Source organism: Paralichthys olivaceus, chromosome 8 (assembly GCF_024713975.1).
Source record: "Paralichthys olivaceus isolate ysfri-2021 chromosome 8, ASM2471397v2, whole genome shotgun sequence".
Classification (NCBI taxonomy): Eukaryota; Metazoa; Chordata; class Actinopteri; order Pleuronectiformes; family Paralichthyidae; genus Paralichthys; species Paralichthys olivaceus.
Window position 1 is genome coordinate 21,284,300 of NC_091100.1, and position 17,914 is coordinate 21,302,213.

General features: G+C 41.8%; 1 protein-coding gene across 1 annotated transcript; it reads left to right on the forward strand.

Moving 5' to 3' along the window:
• Positions 1-416: 416 nt before the first annotated feature.
• On the forward strand, positions 417-14,274 carry chrnb3a (cholinergic receptor nicotinic beta 3 subunit a). The gene is made up of 8 exons (XM_069530544.1): positions 417-707; positions 7,350-7,501; positions 9,728-9,772; positions 10,689-10,798; positions 10,920-11,433; positions 12,961-13,151; positions 13,224-13,431; positions 13,706-14,274. Exons 1-8 carry the CDS (start codon positions 644-646, stop codon positions 13,835-13,837), a joined length of 1,416 nt encoding a protein of 471 aa, XP_069386645.1. The 5' UTR covers positions 417-643; the 3' UTR covers positions 13,838-14,274.
• The last annotated feature ends 3,640 nt before the right edge of the window (positions 14,275-17,914 follow it).

Below are 17,914 nucleotides of genomic sequence, written 5' to 3' on the forward strand. Positions count from 1 at the left end.
CTGTGCCGCCCCCTACCCCCACAGCATCATCCATCACTCACACACACACACACACACACACACGTTTGTACAGCTTCTTAGTGAGGACACTCATTGGCATAATGCATTCCCCAGCCCCTTACCCTTCCATCTAAACTAAATGCCTAACCCTAACCTAATTCTAAACCTAACCCTAAAACCAAGTCTTGATCCCCAAACAGTCCATTAAAGGGGTGTCACAAAGTGAGGACCGGCCAAAATGTCCTCACTCCATAGGTTAAAGGCTAAAACTGGTCCTTACAAAGAAGCTGTACAAACACACACACACACAGCATCATCCATCACTCACACACAAAACACACAGAAAGAGAGAGAGAGAGAGAGAGAGAGAGAGAACAGATCAGGGTGGGGGGTTGAGGTGGTGGAGGATGAGGGGGAGAGAGGGAGGGGGGGACACACGGAGCTGCTGCAGCTGCTCCACAGTGCACATTGTGAAGGCGGTCCGTGTTGCACAGAGCCGCCGTCCCTCCATGCTTCGCCAGCGGACACGATCCTCCGGAGGTCCCTCTCTCCTCCTGCAGGACCCTGTGAGCCAGTGACATGGTTCGATCCCCGGAAGACACATCCGTCCGTTTATGTTGACGACCAGAAGAGGAAAGGAGCGATGAAGTTTTCGGTCGCGGTGTTGTGGTTCCTCTCCCTGGCTCTCGGGAAGCACACTCTGCAAGGTAAGAACCAGTGTTTTTGTAAGAACAAGAACCCGATGAAGAGTTTCGTGATGCGATCAGCTTGTTGAACCCAGCTCGCACTTTTCAGTCAGCAGGAGAAAATGATGGGGGTCAGGTGAGGAGCAGGGGCGCGTTGGTGATTTATGAGGGGCTGGGAGCGCAGCGCCCTCCTGGGAGCTGAGGAGAGGCTGTGGAACAAGCTGCAGGAGACAAATGTGGGACCAGATCACATTTTAGAAAGAGTGAAATGAGAGGGGGGGATAAAGAAGTCCCTTACATAATAAAGCAGTGATTCAGGCAATGTGATGAAAAGTGAGGGATGAAATGTTGTGCCACTGTGGTGCTGAGCCACAGAACACTGCTCCAACTGCTGCATCTCTCCCTCTCTCACTCTATATGTTGATAGCAGCTCTACCACTCTAATCTGGAGATGGAATGGCTCTTGGCAGCACATGCTGTGAACCCCCCTCGCCATGTGTGCCTGTGAAAAAGAGCAAAGAGAGAGACACTGGTGAGATGGCAAGTTCATGAATTTGATTAATTCACCTTCAGTGACCAATTAGCTGCTGTCCCGGTGTCAGCCCCACACTTAAAAACACGAGGCAGCACTTTTTAAACAGACACTAATCTTCCTGTAGAGGGGTTTTGATTAATGACACCTTTTGGAAGCAGATTGAAAAGAGATGATTTGATTCTAAAAACACTCATTGACCTGCACACATATTTGTGCAGGTCTCCAACAGAGACTATTAAGATGTCTTTTCAGATGAATCCTCAATAATCAAGAGGAATCACTCACTGTTTTGTTTTGTGTAGTTACTCTGCACATGTGGTCACTTCTGCTCAGGTGATGTTCAGCATCTTTGACAATATGTGACCAATCAATATTCAGGCATGTGCTCTTACATTCCTCAAGCATGTCAATGACTGATGCGGTTTACCATAGTGAGCAGCCTTAGCTTCCCCCCAGAGGCACCTGTCCTGTTGCATTGTGGGTAAACTAGAGCAAGCCTGCAGGTTAGATTGTAAAGCTCGTGTGAAAAAGGTTCACCTCTTGGTTTTTCAGTGGTACATCCCACTGTGCATCCACAGTGAGCAGATGGTTGCGATGCCAAAGTGACCATACCACTGTGTCGCCCATGGGGTGTTTCAGCTTCAGGAGGAGGAAGGGTGTTTGTTTGAGCACCGGGTCACGGCTGCGCCTCCATCAATCATCAGAAAACTCTAATTTATCTCTCGAACACGCACATGCACACGTGCATATTGTGTGTACACGCTGTGCGTTGTATTGTCATGTCCTCTTTGTAGAAAGGACACACATACACACACTAATGCATCATAATGTCCTCACAGAGAATCAACCCCATCCCCCCAGCCGTCCGTCTGTACATTCCAATCAATATCATCTCCCCTTCACCTCTGCTCAATCAGCTATACACACACATAGAGACACACACACACACGCACACACAACCTTTATCTGAGGGAGGGAGCAGGCTCTTGTAGAATAATCCATCCCCGCCGTGTTTGACTAGTTTGGCTGCTGTGTTTTTGTTGATGAGGATCTTGAGACAGAGCTGCTTCCTGTAGAGATGGCAGACAAGATTCAGCTGATGCCCTCTTTTAGCCCTTTCCAAACTGAGTGCTGTGCTGGGGATCTGATGCAATGGGAGGTAATCAGTCTTAACAAGGCTTTTACTTTTTAATTCTGGTTACAAAACTGCAACATTAGGAAGGAAAGGCCCAAATCATTTTTTTGGGGTAAAAGATTTGCATGAAAAGGCTGAATCTGATCTCCTTTATGACCATGCATACAGAACACACCTATGTACACAAGTACAACAAAGGAGACATGTTTTTTTCCTGAATATTCTTTGCTTGTAGAGCATTTCATAGATTTAATTCATTCACCATTCCCTAACGTCTGTCACGAACACCACATAAATGAGACAGCCTGTATAAAAACCTGTGTACAATCATAACTGGATCATACAGGCCTGTGTGTCCCTAACACTTCATTAGCAACTTAGCTTTACACACCTGAGCCTCCAACAAATCTGTCAGATATGGTAACAAGCACCAATTTTGTCAAGAAAAACCTAGTGTCTGTTTCAGCTGCACCCGTTTTAAAGTTCCGTATTGTAGAAAGTGAGATTTACATGTACACACAACGTGTATTCTGACTATAGAGCAGGTCCAGGTGCAAGGTGCTTTAGAAATACTGTCAAAGTATGGTATGGTACATTTCACCTGGACCAGATGTTCAACCTTGCAGGATTATGTGTCTATTTACATGAATTTGTTTTATTCAGTCACTTGGAAGGACTCATATTGTTTTGTTCGGCCTCTTCAAACTCCAAATCTCTCCTCTCTGCAAACCTACAGTCCCCACAGTTAAATGATGACGTCTACCAACTGCAGTGGGTGCTCTGAAAAAAGAATAATCTTCATGGCTTTGTCTCTGCTCCTGCTGCCCAGACTTAGCATTTTGTACATGCAGTATTCCTGTCTCGCTGTCTCTGCTGCCTGATCACCACCCTCCCTGATGTTCTTGGATTCAGAAAGTTCCCCTTGTCTGGCCCTGATGCACAGTGGCACTATAGCAGTCCAGCCTGACAACCTGTAGCAGCTGAGGAGAGTGACAAGCTATCCTCGGAAAGTGACCTGAAGTCAGGGGCAGTGGGCTCCACAAACAGTTGTCTGTCACCCCAATGCTTTTAGATTAAAGAGCAAGACCCGAGGCACCAGCGAGTCATTGCACAATAAATCCAGTTAGAGCATTTTTGGTTCGGCTGTCTGTTCGCTTCATTTCAGTGCTGACCATCGACATTTACTAGTGAGTTTAACCAAGCTAGGCTACAGTCCCTTGCCTGTGGTTGTCCTGGTTGTGCATTACTGTGGAAAAATGAAACCAATCAGTTAGTGAGACTCGGTACCTTTTGTCCAACATAATTTGCATTTTGGATAAAAGATTAGGTTCTTTACTGTTCAGCACCAAATATTGAAAGCTTAGATGCAATATGTGAATCTATGATGCAATGGATAAAGTATGCATTGTGTGTATTCATCCTCAACCTATTTTACCACCTCAACACATCCATTCAGCGTAATCCAGTGTTAATGTCCCCAGTTTCCTCACCATGGCCTCAGGCTTACCATTATAATGTTAGCCTTCAACATGTTTTAATACTGCTCCAACCTTACTTACCAGTTCTGTAAGACTTTCAGTGACAATCCTAACCTTGAATGCCAGCTCGCTCTGGGGCTGTTATTTACAATAAAGGTAATATATATATATCTATATATATCTATATATATCTATGTATGTATATATATATATATATATATGACCCCCAAACTGGGAGAGTGGCTCCAACAAATTCAGCAACAAAAACAGCTAAGATACTGCGCAGAACCTTCAAACTCCCAGGACCCAAGCTTGAGGAAGACAATACCACCCCCCAAAAGCATCTGTACTGACAGTATGTGAATTGTGTTTAATAGAAAAAGTGCCACACACTGTATGAATGTCGGCATTTTAGTGAACAGCACTTGTATGGTAAAGCACTTAGAGCTGTCAATAAGATTGGAAAAGTGCAAAATAAAGATGTATTTTATTTATATTTATATAGACATGTGTATTTTTTTTTCTCTATTAACACTCCAAATGTTGCTGAGAACCATGTGTTAACTTCCATTTAAAAATGTTTTGCTGAAAACCCACAGTGACCAGATACAAAATGTAAGTTATTAAAAAACATTGTGGCCAGTTAGAACCAATTTTCACTTGTAAACTGATAGAGAAGTCACTTAAGTTCAGAGAGACTAGAGTATTATGTTGTTGACTTTGGTGTTTTTATAGGATTTGTTGACATTAAGAAAAATATAGATGAAGCCGTCCTCATATTGAAAATAGCAGATTAAATGTTTGTAAAATCACCCAATGACAAAAAGCTATTTTACCTTATTGATTGTGAACATGAATAAAATGAAATTGTTATCATGTGATTTCCTGCGTTTGCTGCATGTTTAATGGCAGATAAATAACACAGAAACCCCCTCCTCTCTGGGCAGTTACCACAGCAGCAGCACAGAGATGATGACTTTATGTGTGTACATGTGGAATGTGAGGGGATGGGTGGCTCGGTCGGTATAAAGCCTCAGCTTAAGAGTCAAGTTGACATGGGAATTTGATTTCTCCTCGCTATCTGTTTGGCTGTCTGTTCTCATTCCCCTTGCCACAGTTAACTTCTCCTTACAGAGCTCCTCTCTGCTTCCACTCTCTGTCTCTCTCAGAGACTGCGGGGAATTGCTCCGGGTTGCCCTGTCTCACTCTGTCCCTTATCAGCTCTCTCCACTCTTCTGCTCCAACCCCCGTGTTTGAGCAGCCGCTGACTCGAACTTCTCATTTCTGTCTGTCTCTGTTGCAACACTGCAACTACAGGCAGAGCCAAATATCACCGTCTTATGTAGACAAACGCTCGGAGCTCTGAGCTTGTTGAGCCGCTGAGTTACTGTGGGAGAAGCTTAAGTACAAATACCACACAATGCTCCGAGCATCCAGATTGACACAGTCAGCTCCATCTTAATTACACACAATGAGTAACAGAGAGGAGTTTTAGGTCTTGATGAAAGTAATATTGGACAGGACATGTTCTGTTGCTCTTGACTACTACACCACACCAATTTGTTTTCCCTGCACATGTAGAGTGGTTCCAGCAGTTAAGGGAAGGCTAACCAAACTGAATAACTCATTATACATTTCTTTCTCTGGGAGACAGTGTGTTTCCTGTAATTGTCTACCTAAGAGACCTGACATCTCCCAGCTGTCTGCATTTGAACAGTGGCTGGGTAGTGAAAGCTCAGTCCCTTCGCTGTCTCCTGCTTAGTGTGAGCGTCACTCTTTAACCGACTATTATGTCTCGTGCCTGACTGCACAAAGAGCTCTGAGCTCAGCTCTTCTCCCCTGGAAATTCATTCTGTCTGAGGTGATCATGTCAACGTGATCATTTTGTCAGCCTTGGGAGCTTAGATGCATTTGCTCGGCCGTGACCAGCTGTCAGGCCAGGGTTGACAGTGTGTGTGTGTTTGACTCTTAGGCCCGGACTTAATTTTTCCTTTTTGAGACTCTGGAGAGGTGATTCACTTTGTTCATGCTTGACTGTGTCTCTGCATGTTCAGAAACATGTGATACTAGGAAGGAGGACACATCTGTCTGTGCATCTGTGCACATGAATATAGCATGTATGTGAGCTCGCTTCCATTTTTGTTCAATAAAAAAATGTCAAATAAAATAATTTGTCTGGTTTATATTCTGAATACAGTTACCCACAGACCAAGGTTGTGATTCCAAGACACCAATATATATGTATCTCAAAAACTAGTAGATGGCGTGTCATAACATTTTTGCACATTCTACATGTACATTGGTGATCTCCTGTTTTCTTTCCTGATGGACTGGTTGATTCCCAAAACAATGTTCTGTAATAACATGTTTTTTGAAATGCCCCCGTGTGGTGAAAACATTTGTGGTTTTAAGTGAGATGTCTCGAGCAAGGCATGAAATTTGACACATTCATTTCCCACTCAGGATGAATTGTAGCCATCTTTCTAATCCCTGAATTTTTCCTGTGCTGCCACAAGCAGTATTGAATGAAAATTTCAATTCATTCAATCGTAATACCTTTAAAACGAATGACTCATTCACATTGGCTTCAACGTGTCAGCTTCAACACTTAACAAAGATGTTAACGCATAAGTATTAAAGCTATGATTGGTTATCCTGGAAAAGCTAGCAGGAGCAGGCTCCACTTGCAACTGATACATCCTCCTATAGGCCCTGTTGTCGAAGCTAAGCCCCCACAACACATGAACGGCTCTCACCTGTCCACCTTGAGAAGACGCCGGTCATACGCAGTGAGAGCACAGACAGGGTCCCCACAGGTACATTTCATCCAGTCCAAGTGAAATGATGGTCACGTTTACCACAGTCCTGCGAGGGCCACAGTCACAGGCTTTTCTTTTTCTTCAGACGTCTTTATTTATTGATGGCCATTGGGACATGAAGAGAATGGTAACAAATAAGCTAAAAAGATAGATATTAGCCGTTTTTCAGAAACAACTTACCAACTCTGCCCTTAAGGAGCGGCTGTTGCTCAGGGGGTCGAGCGGGTCATCTTCGACGCCTCCAGTCTCCATGCCGCAGTGTTTTTGGGCAAGATTCTGTGCGATAGAAAAACTGAGCAAATATAACACTGTATAAATGTGTGTGAATAGGTGAATGTGGCTTGTACTGTGAAGCTCTATATCTGTTTACAGTAGCAACAATTATTTGAAAAATCACTGAGTTGATCAAAATAAAATCTGCTTCAATTATTTTCTAGGTTTAATGTTCCCAAGTTTTAAGATGTGACAGTTTTGACCTGTTGACTGAAATAAACAATTTTGATGCTTTCATGCCTGAGTGGCTGTAGACCCTTGGCCTTCTTCAATATAAGCAGATGCCAAAGACGATTAATATACCATGAATTTATTAAATCAATTTCAGCACAACTTAAAAAAATGATTTATAATAGTTTTTGTGCACAGTAACATTTTCTCTCCCATACTTACTTCTTCTGTCTTCTGTCCTCGTCCCTCCAGCTCAGGAGGACTTTGTGTCGCTGGCTGAGATGGAGGATTTGTTGCTGAGGAACCTTTTCAGGGGTTACCAGAAGTGGGTGCGGCCCGTACAACACGCCAACGACACCATCACTGTCCGCTTCGGACTCAAGATCTCACAGCTGGTCGACGTGGTAAAGACACAAAACTCAGATGCATGAACGCACAAGCGGGAGGAAGTGTATAGAAATGTCAAGCTCTTTCAAGGTTTATTTATACGATGGGTTTTTAAGGTTGCAGTGAGAATAAAAAGCTCATCTTTGCTACAGACGGAGGAGGAGGAATGTAAGAGGGTGAATCAGTCTTGTATTTGAAAAGCCTCTCAAAAGCAAAATGATGGTTCTTGCATTTGAACATTTACAGGATTTCAGAAATTCTGAGGTCATCTGTTCCGTCTACCGACCTTAAAAAAATCGGACAAGAAACCAAGAGGATGCTCCAAAAAGTTTAAAAATCGGACTTAAATATTCAGTGAACTCAACAGTTTAGTTATACTTTGAACCAAATCTTTTTCACAACATCTAAATGGAGTTTCAAAACCTGCCTGGGGAAACTTTAATAATGCATTAATTTATAGTCTGAAACGTGGCCAAACCCATGTGTAAGTTGTAAATTAGATGATGTAAACTCACTTTGGTAAAAAATGTACAAACACAAACGTAAAAATGACTGAGGAAGTGACATCATTTTATCTTAGTAATGGCACATATCCTGTCCTTGCTATTATTGCTGTTATTTTGTAGCATATGAATATTAGATGAGGGTATTTTAACTGTCACATCCTCAGTGCCCTTGAGCAAACTGGAGCCAGACAGAGGCTTTAATGCATCCAGGAGACCAAACCTGGCACCCAGCGTCTTAACACTGTTTGTACCTGTTAAGGAAACTGTCTGCTGAAATTAAAATTGCCTTATGTAACAGAGTTAATACAATTATGTTATGTCCCTCTGAAGGTTTTGTTTTTAACAAAAGGAGGAAAGGACAGAGGGGAGGAAGTAAAGCTGAACACCCCTAACAAGAGCAGGAGGAAAAGAGAAAGAAGGGTAGAGAGGGGTGGCCATTAGGGGGAGGTTAACGGAGGAACTGTCACACAGAGGACACACACTGAAGACTCAAGTGTGAGGATAAATGAGTCGGAGGGTGAGGAGCCATGGGATTTAAGAGAAGAGAGGAAAAAGGTTAAGAGGAAGGTCCAAAGTCCAAAGTGGTCCTTCGTAGCAGCAGAGGAAGTAATGAGGCCATCAGGCTGAGAGGAACCAGATCGCATGTATTATTTACACAAGGACACACACACACACACACACACACACACACACACACACACAGCTCATCCTAACTCCACAGAGGGTCACATTTTGACTACATCAGCATTTTAATGTTTGTACTCCTGTCATGCAGAAATAGTTTCCAGGATAGCGCCATCTCGTGGTATTCTAGTTAAACTACTGTTATTATCCATAGATCTTTGTGCACAGTGGAATGGGTACACGGTCTGCTTTGCCCCAGAGCTTCTTGAAAACCATTAAATCTTTCCAATACTTTTCCCCTCTACCTCGGATGTGCCCTGACATTTTTAGGGGATATTACTCTAACCTGAAAAAAGCTAAAAAAAAGTCCACCCAGCAGTTTAAGTTAACACATATATGAGAGCAATATGATTTGGGATCTTGAGTTAAACACTGACAACTATTGGATTGCAAACCACAATACTTGTAAAATAAAACATTGTGTACATCATTAAGTTAGTTAAACTGAGCAAAGTCACAACGTAACACTTTGGATCATTTTTTAAAAATCATTCCTGATGGGATGAGATCATTATTTGATTTGCCTAAATGTTAGCAACTATTGGGCTGCTCAAATTTATGCAACCATTATCATTTTGTATCTTTTTTTTCCTTCATGCCCTCTACTCTAGTTTAACTATTTCATCTTCTGAATTTCTAGTCCACTTTTTCTCTCTTTACTACCCTCTTTCTGTGTCGCTCTCAGTTATTATCGAACCTTACATGGGAAAACTTTATACTGAGCAACAGAAGCAGCATCACCTATTAGTTTTGCCAGTGGTGTTGGTCATTGTGTTGTAACTTAAGCATCTCGCTCACTAAATGTTGTTGATAAATCCTATAGACACTTAACCCCTGAGTTGTTCTACTCTACTTTCATAGTGGCAACCAAGAGAAGTAATTAACCCCAGAAAAAAAGTTATTTCTAACTCTGGGCTTAATAAGTATTTTCTTTCATCCGGCTCAAGTTCTTGTCTCCCGCTTCTGGTTTCCTCGTCACCTCCTCATTAGCCTCTTTTATCGTTCACAGCAAGCACCACACAGATTTCTAACTCCCACTCTTTTTTCCTGCAGGATGAAAAGAACCAGCTGATGACAACAAATGTCTGGCTCTGGCAGGTAAATGATTAACACTACCAGTATTATTCACTGATACCAGATATTGCAGAGGGGCTAGTTTAACAGCTCTGAAAACATTTTGTACTATTGACAATGTATATTTGTATACTATAGAAATATATCTGATGAATCCACTGGAAATATCCTTTTAAACTTGTAATATCTTAATTAGAACAAAGCGAGAAGATATAAAACTTGGCTCCAACATTCAAATCTTTCAAACTAAGGTTTAAAAGTTTTGTACTTGACTTTTGCAGAGATACATTTACATTCTCGGTCCAAAGGACGACTTTTAAAATAAGAGCCACGAGGCTTGGATCAACCAAGTCAGTAGCTTCCTTTCAATCAAAGCTTAAAAACCTTTTCTTCTGATTTGACAAAATTCTAGTTCTCATATATGTAATGGCCATGCTAGAATTTCTGTCACACATTGTGTGTTTTTTATTCATCTTTGTCGGTGTATTTACTTGTTTTTATATATTTTAATGTATCTGTTTTTTATTTGTAAAGCATTTGTAGCCTTGTTTTTAAGTGGGGTTTAAGGATATTGTTATTATTATTATTTTTTCATTCATATAATTCAATGCAGCTACACTGTGTTGTGTTTTTTTTTTTTTTCAGTTTAATACAAGTCTACCTCTTCACTCCTACTCTTTCTGTTTTATGTGTGGTTTTATATTGCCTTGTGCTTTTCTCACTCAAGTACTGCACTTTGAATGCCATCATTGTTGGAAAGTGCTGTACAAATAAATAAATACTAATAAAGTAATTTACTCAGTAAGGTGTTGATCAAAGACGCACAAACATGGAAGCATTTGCTGTCAGCAGTCAGCTACTCTGGTGCTGTCCATGGTGCTGAACCTACAAGCCTATTATAGAATCATTCTAAAAGGCTGTTGTGTTTTTCTTTTTTAAGGAGTGGATTGATGTGAAGTTGAAGTGGGACCCAGATGACTATGGAGGTATTACCTCCATCAGAGTGCCATCAGAGACAATATGGCTGCCAGACATCGTCCTGTATGAAAAGTGAGTTATGCAGCACTATGCACACATCAGTAGCACTCTGAGGTTTGTAAACGTTATCAGTTTTCGCTCTCACTCTTTGCTCTCTCTGGTAATTATCCATCTCTTACCCATCTACTCACAGTGCGGACGGTCGCTTCGAGGGTTCCCTGATGACCAAAGCCATTGTGCGCTGGGACGGCACCGTAACTTGGACTCCACCTGCCAGCTACAAGTCTTCCTGCACCATGGATGTCACCTTCTTCCCATTTGACCGACAGAACTGCTCCATGAAGTTCGGCTCCTGGACATACGATGGAAATATGGTGGACCTGGTCCTGATTGATCACTATGTGGACCGCAAAGATTTCTTCGATAACGGCGAGTGGGAGATCCTCAATGCCACAGGGATGAAAGGGAGCAGGAGGGATGAGGTGTACTGGTACCCGTTTATCACCTACTCCTTCATCCTCAAGAGATTGCCCTTGTTCTACACCCTCTTCCTCATCATTCCGTGCCTCGGCCTGTCCTTTCTCACTGTGCTGGTGTTTTATTTGCCATCGGACGAAGGAGAGAAACTGTCACTTTCCACATCTGTGCTGGTGTCGCTCACTGTGTTCCTCCTGGTCATAGAAGAAATCATCCCTTCATCCTCAAAGGTGGGTCTGAACGGTTCTATTGAGAGATTTCTACTGTGCTGTGTGTCTTTTTTTTATCTTCCCTGCTTTATCCTAATTGTAATCTTAATTACAACATGTCCTAATTAACACAGATCACAGCCACAGTCCTATCAATTACCTGCAGCTTACACTAAATGTCAACCCAATTAACATGCTATTGACTTGAGTCTCCAAATCAGAGCTAAAAAAAACTGTTCAAATTCACAGACTTTTCACAAAGCAAGTCTCATTATGTAGCCCAAATTCTCTATTATGGATTATTTAATGTTATTATAGAGGAAACAGATTAAGACTAAAGCAGTTGAGTTAACCACATTATACTCGGTATATGAATTGAATCAAAACCAAATAACTGTAAAATAGTGACTATATTATATAGAATATATATAAGAACTGATTCTGCAGCCTCAGATCCTTGTTCCTTTGCCTTTTCAACCCTGTTATTAAACTGTCATTATGCCAAAAGTAGAATGGCATTCAGAAGAGCTCATACCTCCACCCAGGCCCCACAGTCCCCTTAAATTCAATCTAGCTGCACTACATTTCTAATCGAGAACAGTTCCCTAAATTTAGTTTGTCATAAAGATCCATAAGTTATTCCCTGAGAAAATGTTGAAAAATGCCCTCTCGCAATGTTCAATAAAGGGGAAAATAAATGTGGGTCTGCATCAAAATGTATTGGGTTCTTCCCTTACCCATACTGTATCCTGCCACCTGGTTGTAAAATCTTACTGACAATAATAAACAAGCCAGCTAAGAAACAAATGGACAAGTGTTAAAACATAACCCTCTCGGTTGAAGTTACAACAGGCAGCTATATAACCCTCACCGTGAAGCCACATACCCAATCAGGAGCCTGGCAGGCTAACAACAATGACTTTAAAAAGGGTTTTATCTTATATAGATTACCCATGTACTTATCGACAAGGCATCAGACAGGGGGTTCTGGAGTTGAGGGGCTCTGGCAGCAAAAGGGTCTGAGGAACAGCCAGAGACACCCTGCCCATTGATCTGAAGCTGTGCTCTGGCTCCTGGGCTGCAACAATTCACCAACATAATTAGGAGCTGAGATATGAAACGATCAGTAAAATCTAAAAATGAACTTTAGAACTGACTGGTAAGAGAGTGATAAGAGGAAAGGAACAGGAATTGTGTAATTGTCTCTCTTATCATTAGTCAAAGATGAGCAGGATTGTTTTGACCTAACTGAATCGTGACATTGATTTATGGCTGAAGTCTGAACGTAGAGAAATGCAATAATTAAGACAAGATGATTTATGAGCATGGATGACCTTCTCAAGATCAGTATGACAAAGGAGCGACCTACGTTTAAAGATGCTCCTCAATCAAAGGAAACTTGTCTGCACAACTCTTCTGATGGATATCCAATGCAGCCAATATCTTATCTAGACAAATAGTACTGGTGTAATTCTACATAACACACATTAATTAAGTATGTTTTCAAAAAGACAACAAAATAAACCTCTGTTCTTTTTTCTGGCCCAGGTAATCCCACTCATTGGAGAGTACCTGCTATTCATCATGATTTTCGTCACCTTCTCCATCATCGTTACCGTCTTTGTCATTAACGTCCACCACCGCTCCTCTGCCAGCTACCACCCCATGGCCCCCTGGGTAAAGAGCCTCTTCCTCCAGAGACTACCCAGACTGTTGTGTATGAGGGGCCACACTGACAGGTACTACAGATATGACAGGATGGACTATTTTCAATATCTGAAAATTATTTGAACTGTAATTGTTTTATGCAGATACCACTATCCAGATATGGAGATGCGCAGCCCGGAGCCGAAGCCCCGCAGAGGCGCAGGGAGGAAGGGGGTCCCTGGCCACAGTGGCAGCCAACAGAGAGTGGGGAAGGAGGACGAGAACCAAGCCTGGCTGGCCATGCTGGAGAAAGCCACGAATTCAGTGCGCTACATCAGCCGTCACATCAAAAAGGAGCACTTCATACGAGAGGTGTGAGAGCGGGCTGACATGACGGATAGTGTGGGATGAATGTGTTTCAGTGCATGTTGTGTTACATTTAACACTTTTACATGTTACAGCCAAACTAAAATGTGTCTCCTGATTTAATCTGCTCTCCATAGTAACAGGGGGCTGTGTTGTGTCCTGGCTGCAGGACATTTTCACTGTGAACACACTTGAAGCTGAAACAGTTTCATGTCTGCGGACTTTTGTCTCTCTTGCTACGCTTGTCTGCCTCCCTCATCTGTCTCTCTCTCCCTCTCAGGTTGTACAAGACTGGAAGTTTGTGGCTCAGGTGTTGGACAGGATCTTCCTCTGGGCCTTCCTCACGGTGTCAATACTGGGAACTGTTCTCATCTTCACCCCTGCTCTGCAGATGTACCTCAGCACACCGTGAACACACACAAACACTCTCCAAATACTGCTCATCCCTGTTTTTCAGTTTGCTTTGAACTATTATTGAGAATTCTCAATAAAACATTCACACTGTACATTTCTATGGTAGGAACGAGCTCAAGCTGCAAACCTTTACCTCCGTACAGTTTGGTCTGCAGCCTGTCATGACGACTGGACACTGTAATGTTCTACATGCAACTGATCATTTGTTGGAGCACAGAGGAGTGAAAGCAATAAGCAGGTTATAGTAGCGTGTATGATTTAAATATTTATGTTAGCGTTAGTGTAACATTGTCATTATACATGCAACAACATGCACAATCTCACTCCATGAATAATGAGTTGTTTTGTGTGTCACATTCACTTTGTCGTCCAGTTGTACTCTACTGTATGTACTGTAATTATGATCTCAATAAAAAGAAATCTGATTCAAGAAAATTGAATTTGGGTTTTCATACTAACTCGATGCTTGCAAGCAGGCAATCGATGATCTCAGGGGCCCTCAACATTCTGAAGGGGACTAGTGGGAGTTTCTACTGGTTATAATGTTAACTGTAACGATTGCCTTGTAATACTGTTTACACCACTGAAGTACATAATAACAGGAATAATCTCATGTCTCATTTTGTATAAGAGCACTGATTTACAGACATATTCAAAGCTTTTATTGTGCCTTCATTATTACAGTCTATATTTAGTATAATTAGGTCCCTTCATGCTAATTGCTAATCAGTGAGAGAAACGGGGTCAATGGGGGTGCACAGAGACACAGCCTGAGCCAACACCTGCCACATTGTGCAATCATATAAAACAAATTAAATATATATTTTAAGTTAATTTTATAAACCAGCCACTAGGGATACACTTTTGGGTAGCTCTAGTGCCGGTCCCAAGCCCGGATAAATGGTGAGGGTTGCGTCAGGAAGGGCATCCGGCATTAAACTTGTGCCAAAACAAACATGCGGATCACAAATGGGAGGGGTAGTGGATATATTGGCAGATGATCCGCTGTGGCGACCCCGAAAAGGGAGCAGCCGAAAGGTGAAGAAGAAGAAGATTTTAAGTTAATTTTATGTGTTAAAATATTGACATCCTAAGAAATGAGCAGCAATTAAATGAGCAACAGTCTAATACATTGAATAAATAATAGAATCTGGCTGAAATGAGAATAATATTCCACTGTTGGCAGACTAATGAGCATTATTACTAGCCTATAATAATAATCATAATTTAGAGGATGGGGAATAAAATTAATGGCAGATTTATTCTTGTTATTTGCTTTCAACCCTGAAATTGACAAAAGAAAACATCCTGTGAATTATTCAAAAGTAAAGACTAAAAAAAAGAAAGCTACTCTGCATTGTGTAAATGTATTTGTTTTTTTACATCTAAGAGCAATTGTAAGTCAGTGTTTTTAGTGCAAATGAGTACACTTCATCTTTTCCATACTTGACCCTGTAGGTACCACGAACTCGCAGACCATGGACTGGGTGTATTAGGTTGGGTGTACTTACATAGTATCAACACTACATGGCAGCAAACCCCTTTTACTGTCAGGCCATCAGCTATATCTGCTTGAACATATTCAAGCTCTGTTGACAGGATAAAAAGACACATTAGTTATGAGGATGCTGCAGCTCAGATGCATATTTATCACATATTTATTTATTAATTACCTTTTTGCGACCATGTTCTCAAACTAATGATAGATTTTTAATTCACAACATCAATCTGGATGAGTCACTGTGTATTTGAGTGTGGTGTAGTCATTATGTGTCTGGCATAGCAGTGCGTGCTTACAGGGGTAGAGAAAATTAAATAGCAATCATGTCTGTGAAGCTTAGCATAGTTTTCATTGGTTTTGAGCAAATATTTGTAGTGGAAGCTGTTGTAGGTCACATCATCACACTATGTGTTCTTCCCTGTGCTGCTGGTTTTGCTTGAGGATGCAAAAAAAGTAGTCATTACAAAAAGAGACAGCAGCTCATTCATTAACCTCATCAATTGTCCTTTTTAGATTGTCAGTCCAAAACTTGCATTTCTCAGCTGCTATAACTTTCTTTAGAGCCCACAGGCTTTTGTCAGCCACCAAATCTTGTTGCAAGTCTCAGAGCCGGTTGATATCATAGTGTTTTGAGCTTTGGCCTAGTTTCTGGGAGACATGAGTTTGTTCTCTGTCTTATTAAAAATGGCTGGCATGCTTAAGTGAAAGCCTCTATCCTGTTTCCCCGCACTTGAACAGTCTGACCTCAGCCATTCTCTTCCATTATTCACAGCTACAGATTTGACTCAGACAGACAGGTGTGTGTGTGTGTGTGTGTGTGTGTGTGTGTGTGTGTGTGTGTGTGTGTGTGTGTGCGAGCGTGCGTGCGCGCATGGGTATGTCTGTGTGAGTGTGAGACAGCATAAGGGAGTATGAGAAGGGCCCAGTGTGCATGTGTGTGTGTGTGTGTGTGTGTGTTTGTTTATACCCTCAGGAGTCCACATAAATAAACAAGGTCAGGTCTCTGGATGGAGTAGACCTGTGACCTTATGTAAAACATTAAAAGTATATTGAAGGGAAACGATTTCTCTTTTAAAAACACATTTCATGTGTTTGAGTCCTCTGGTGGAGTTGGGAAATTCATAATTCAATACAAGTAAATTCTATGAAAAGGGAAATTAGTGTTTGTTTCTAAAGCTGCAAACCATGATGCATTTCTCTAAGGTTTGATATTAAAACATGTCATGCTCATCTATCTGAGCCTGCACTTGAGCATAGAGGTGACAGGACAGAGTTATCATTGTCACAAAAGCTTTAAAGTTTATATCCAAATGTAACATTTACACTTGTTTTCCAGAAAATCTGAGGGAAAAATGTCAACAAAGTGTGTAAACCGCTGCTTCATAAAAGAAATAAATCCATCCCATTATACAGTAGTATTTGCCATATGCCACAGGGCGACTTGATCCAAGTGAGTTAATGTTGACTGCTGACAATTTATAGACATAGCACTGCTCGACAGAGAGTTAGCCTCAAAATACACAGCTCCTGCTGAACAACAGTGAACAGTCTCTTCCTGGTTTAGAATTCACTTGGGACAAGCTTACGTTATTTTCTGTGACATCCAGTTGCAAATAACAAGAGGAAATAAAGGTCTCCACAGGAGCACTTTCCTGGCTTATTTCTGGGCATATAGAATGACTCAATATTCTACGTCACGTCTGTTATCACCACTGTGGATTGAAACTCATCTGGATTGAGAAACACATGCCCCACAACATCAGTCTCACATACATTCTTAATGAATCAACTCCAGGTTACACACCATGGGGAAATTACAAAATAAGATGGGTCCAGGAGCTGAATGTCACTCCGGGAGAGAACTCATCAGGCCGGTGACCAAAGAGGTAACATGTTACCCATGATCACATCACATATATGAACTCATGCCTGTCACTCTCTGACTACATGACTCATTCTGCCAGCAGCACGGTGAAAAGGTCAATGTAGGTGCTGCAAAACAAACTCTGTTGCTCACCTCGGCCGCCCCGTCCACAGGTGTCATCTGCCTTTCAGAGAAAACACAGCCGGATTTGAACATGACCTTTTAGCTTTTATGTCTCCTGTCACTACAGTTGACAGTCTGAGTGAGAAGTTATGTTTGATGCTTCGCTTTTTGGTTTCTTGGACAAAAAAAAGAATCAAATTGTTAAAGACGCCATAGAGGTAGAGAAAGAGGTTACTGAAGAATGATTAAATCTTGCTCAACTGTGGAGCGTAAACTGTGTTAGACGTAATTCTCATGGATTTTGGCTACAGGTCCTGCGTAAATAAATGCATCCGTGGTAGAGTTGGATCACTGCAGCACTTATCCTTTGAGGGTTGCCACCAATCCCAGCTGATACTCTGCGACAGGTAAACCCTGGACAGGTTCACCAGTGTACCGCAGGACAGAATATACAGACAAACAAACACTTTCAACAACACACACTCACATTCACACCTACGGTCAAAGTCTCCAAATAACATGCGAACAGACAGAGACAAGCCCAGCTGTGAGGTGACAGTGCTCAACACCCTATGCCACCCATGCTC

What these genes read in the sequence shown, in the direction of transcription:
- chrnb3a (XM_069530544.1), top strand. Translation starts at nt 644, where the DNA reads ATGAAGTTTTCGGTCGCGGTGTTGTGGTTCCTCTCCCTGGCTCTCGGG. An exon ending in TCTCACAGCTGGTCGACGTG is followed by an intron (nt 7,502 to 9,727) that starts GTAAAGACACAA and finishes TTTTTCCTGCAG; the next exon opens with GATGAAAAGAACCAGCTGAT. An exon ending in ATGAGGGGCCACACTGACAG is followed by an intron (nt 13,152 to 13,223) that starts GTACTACAGATA and finishes TGTTTTATGCAG; the next exon opens with ATACCACTATCCAGATATGG.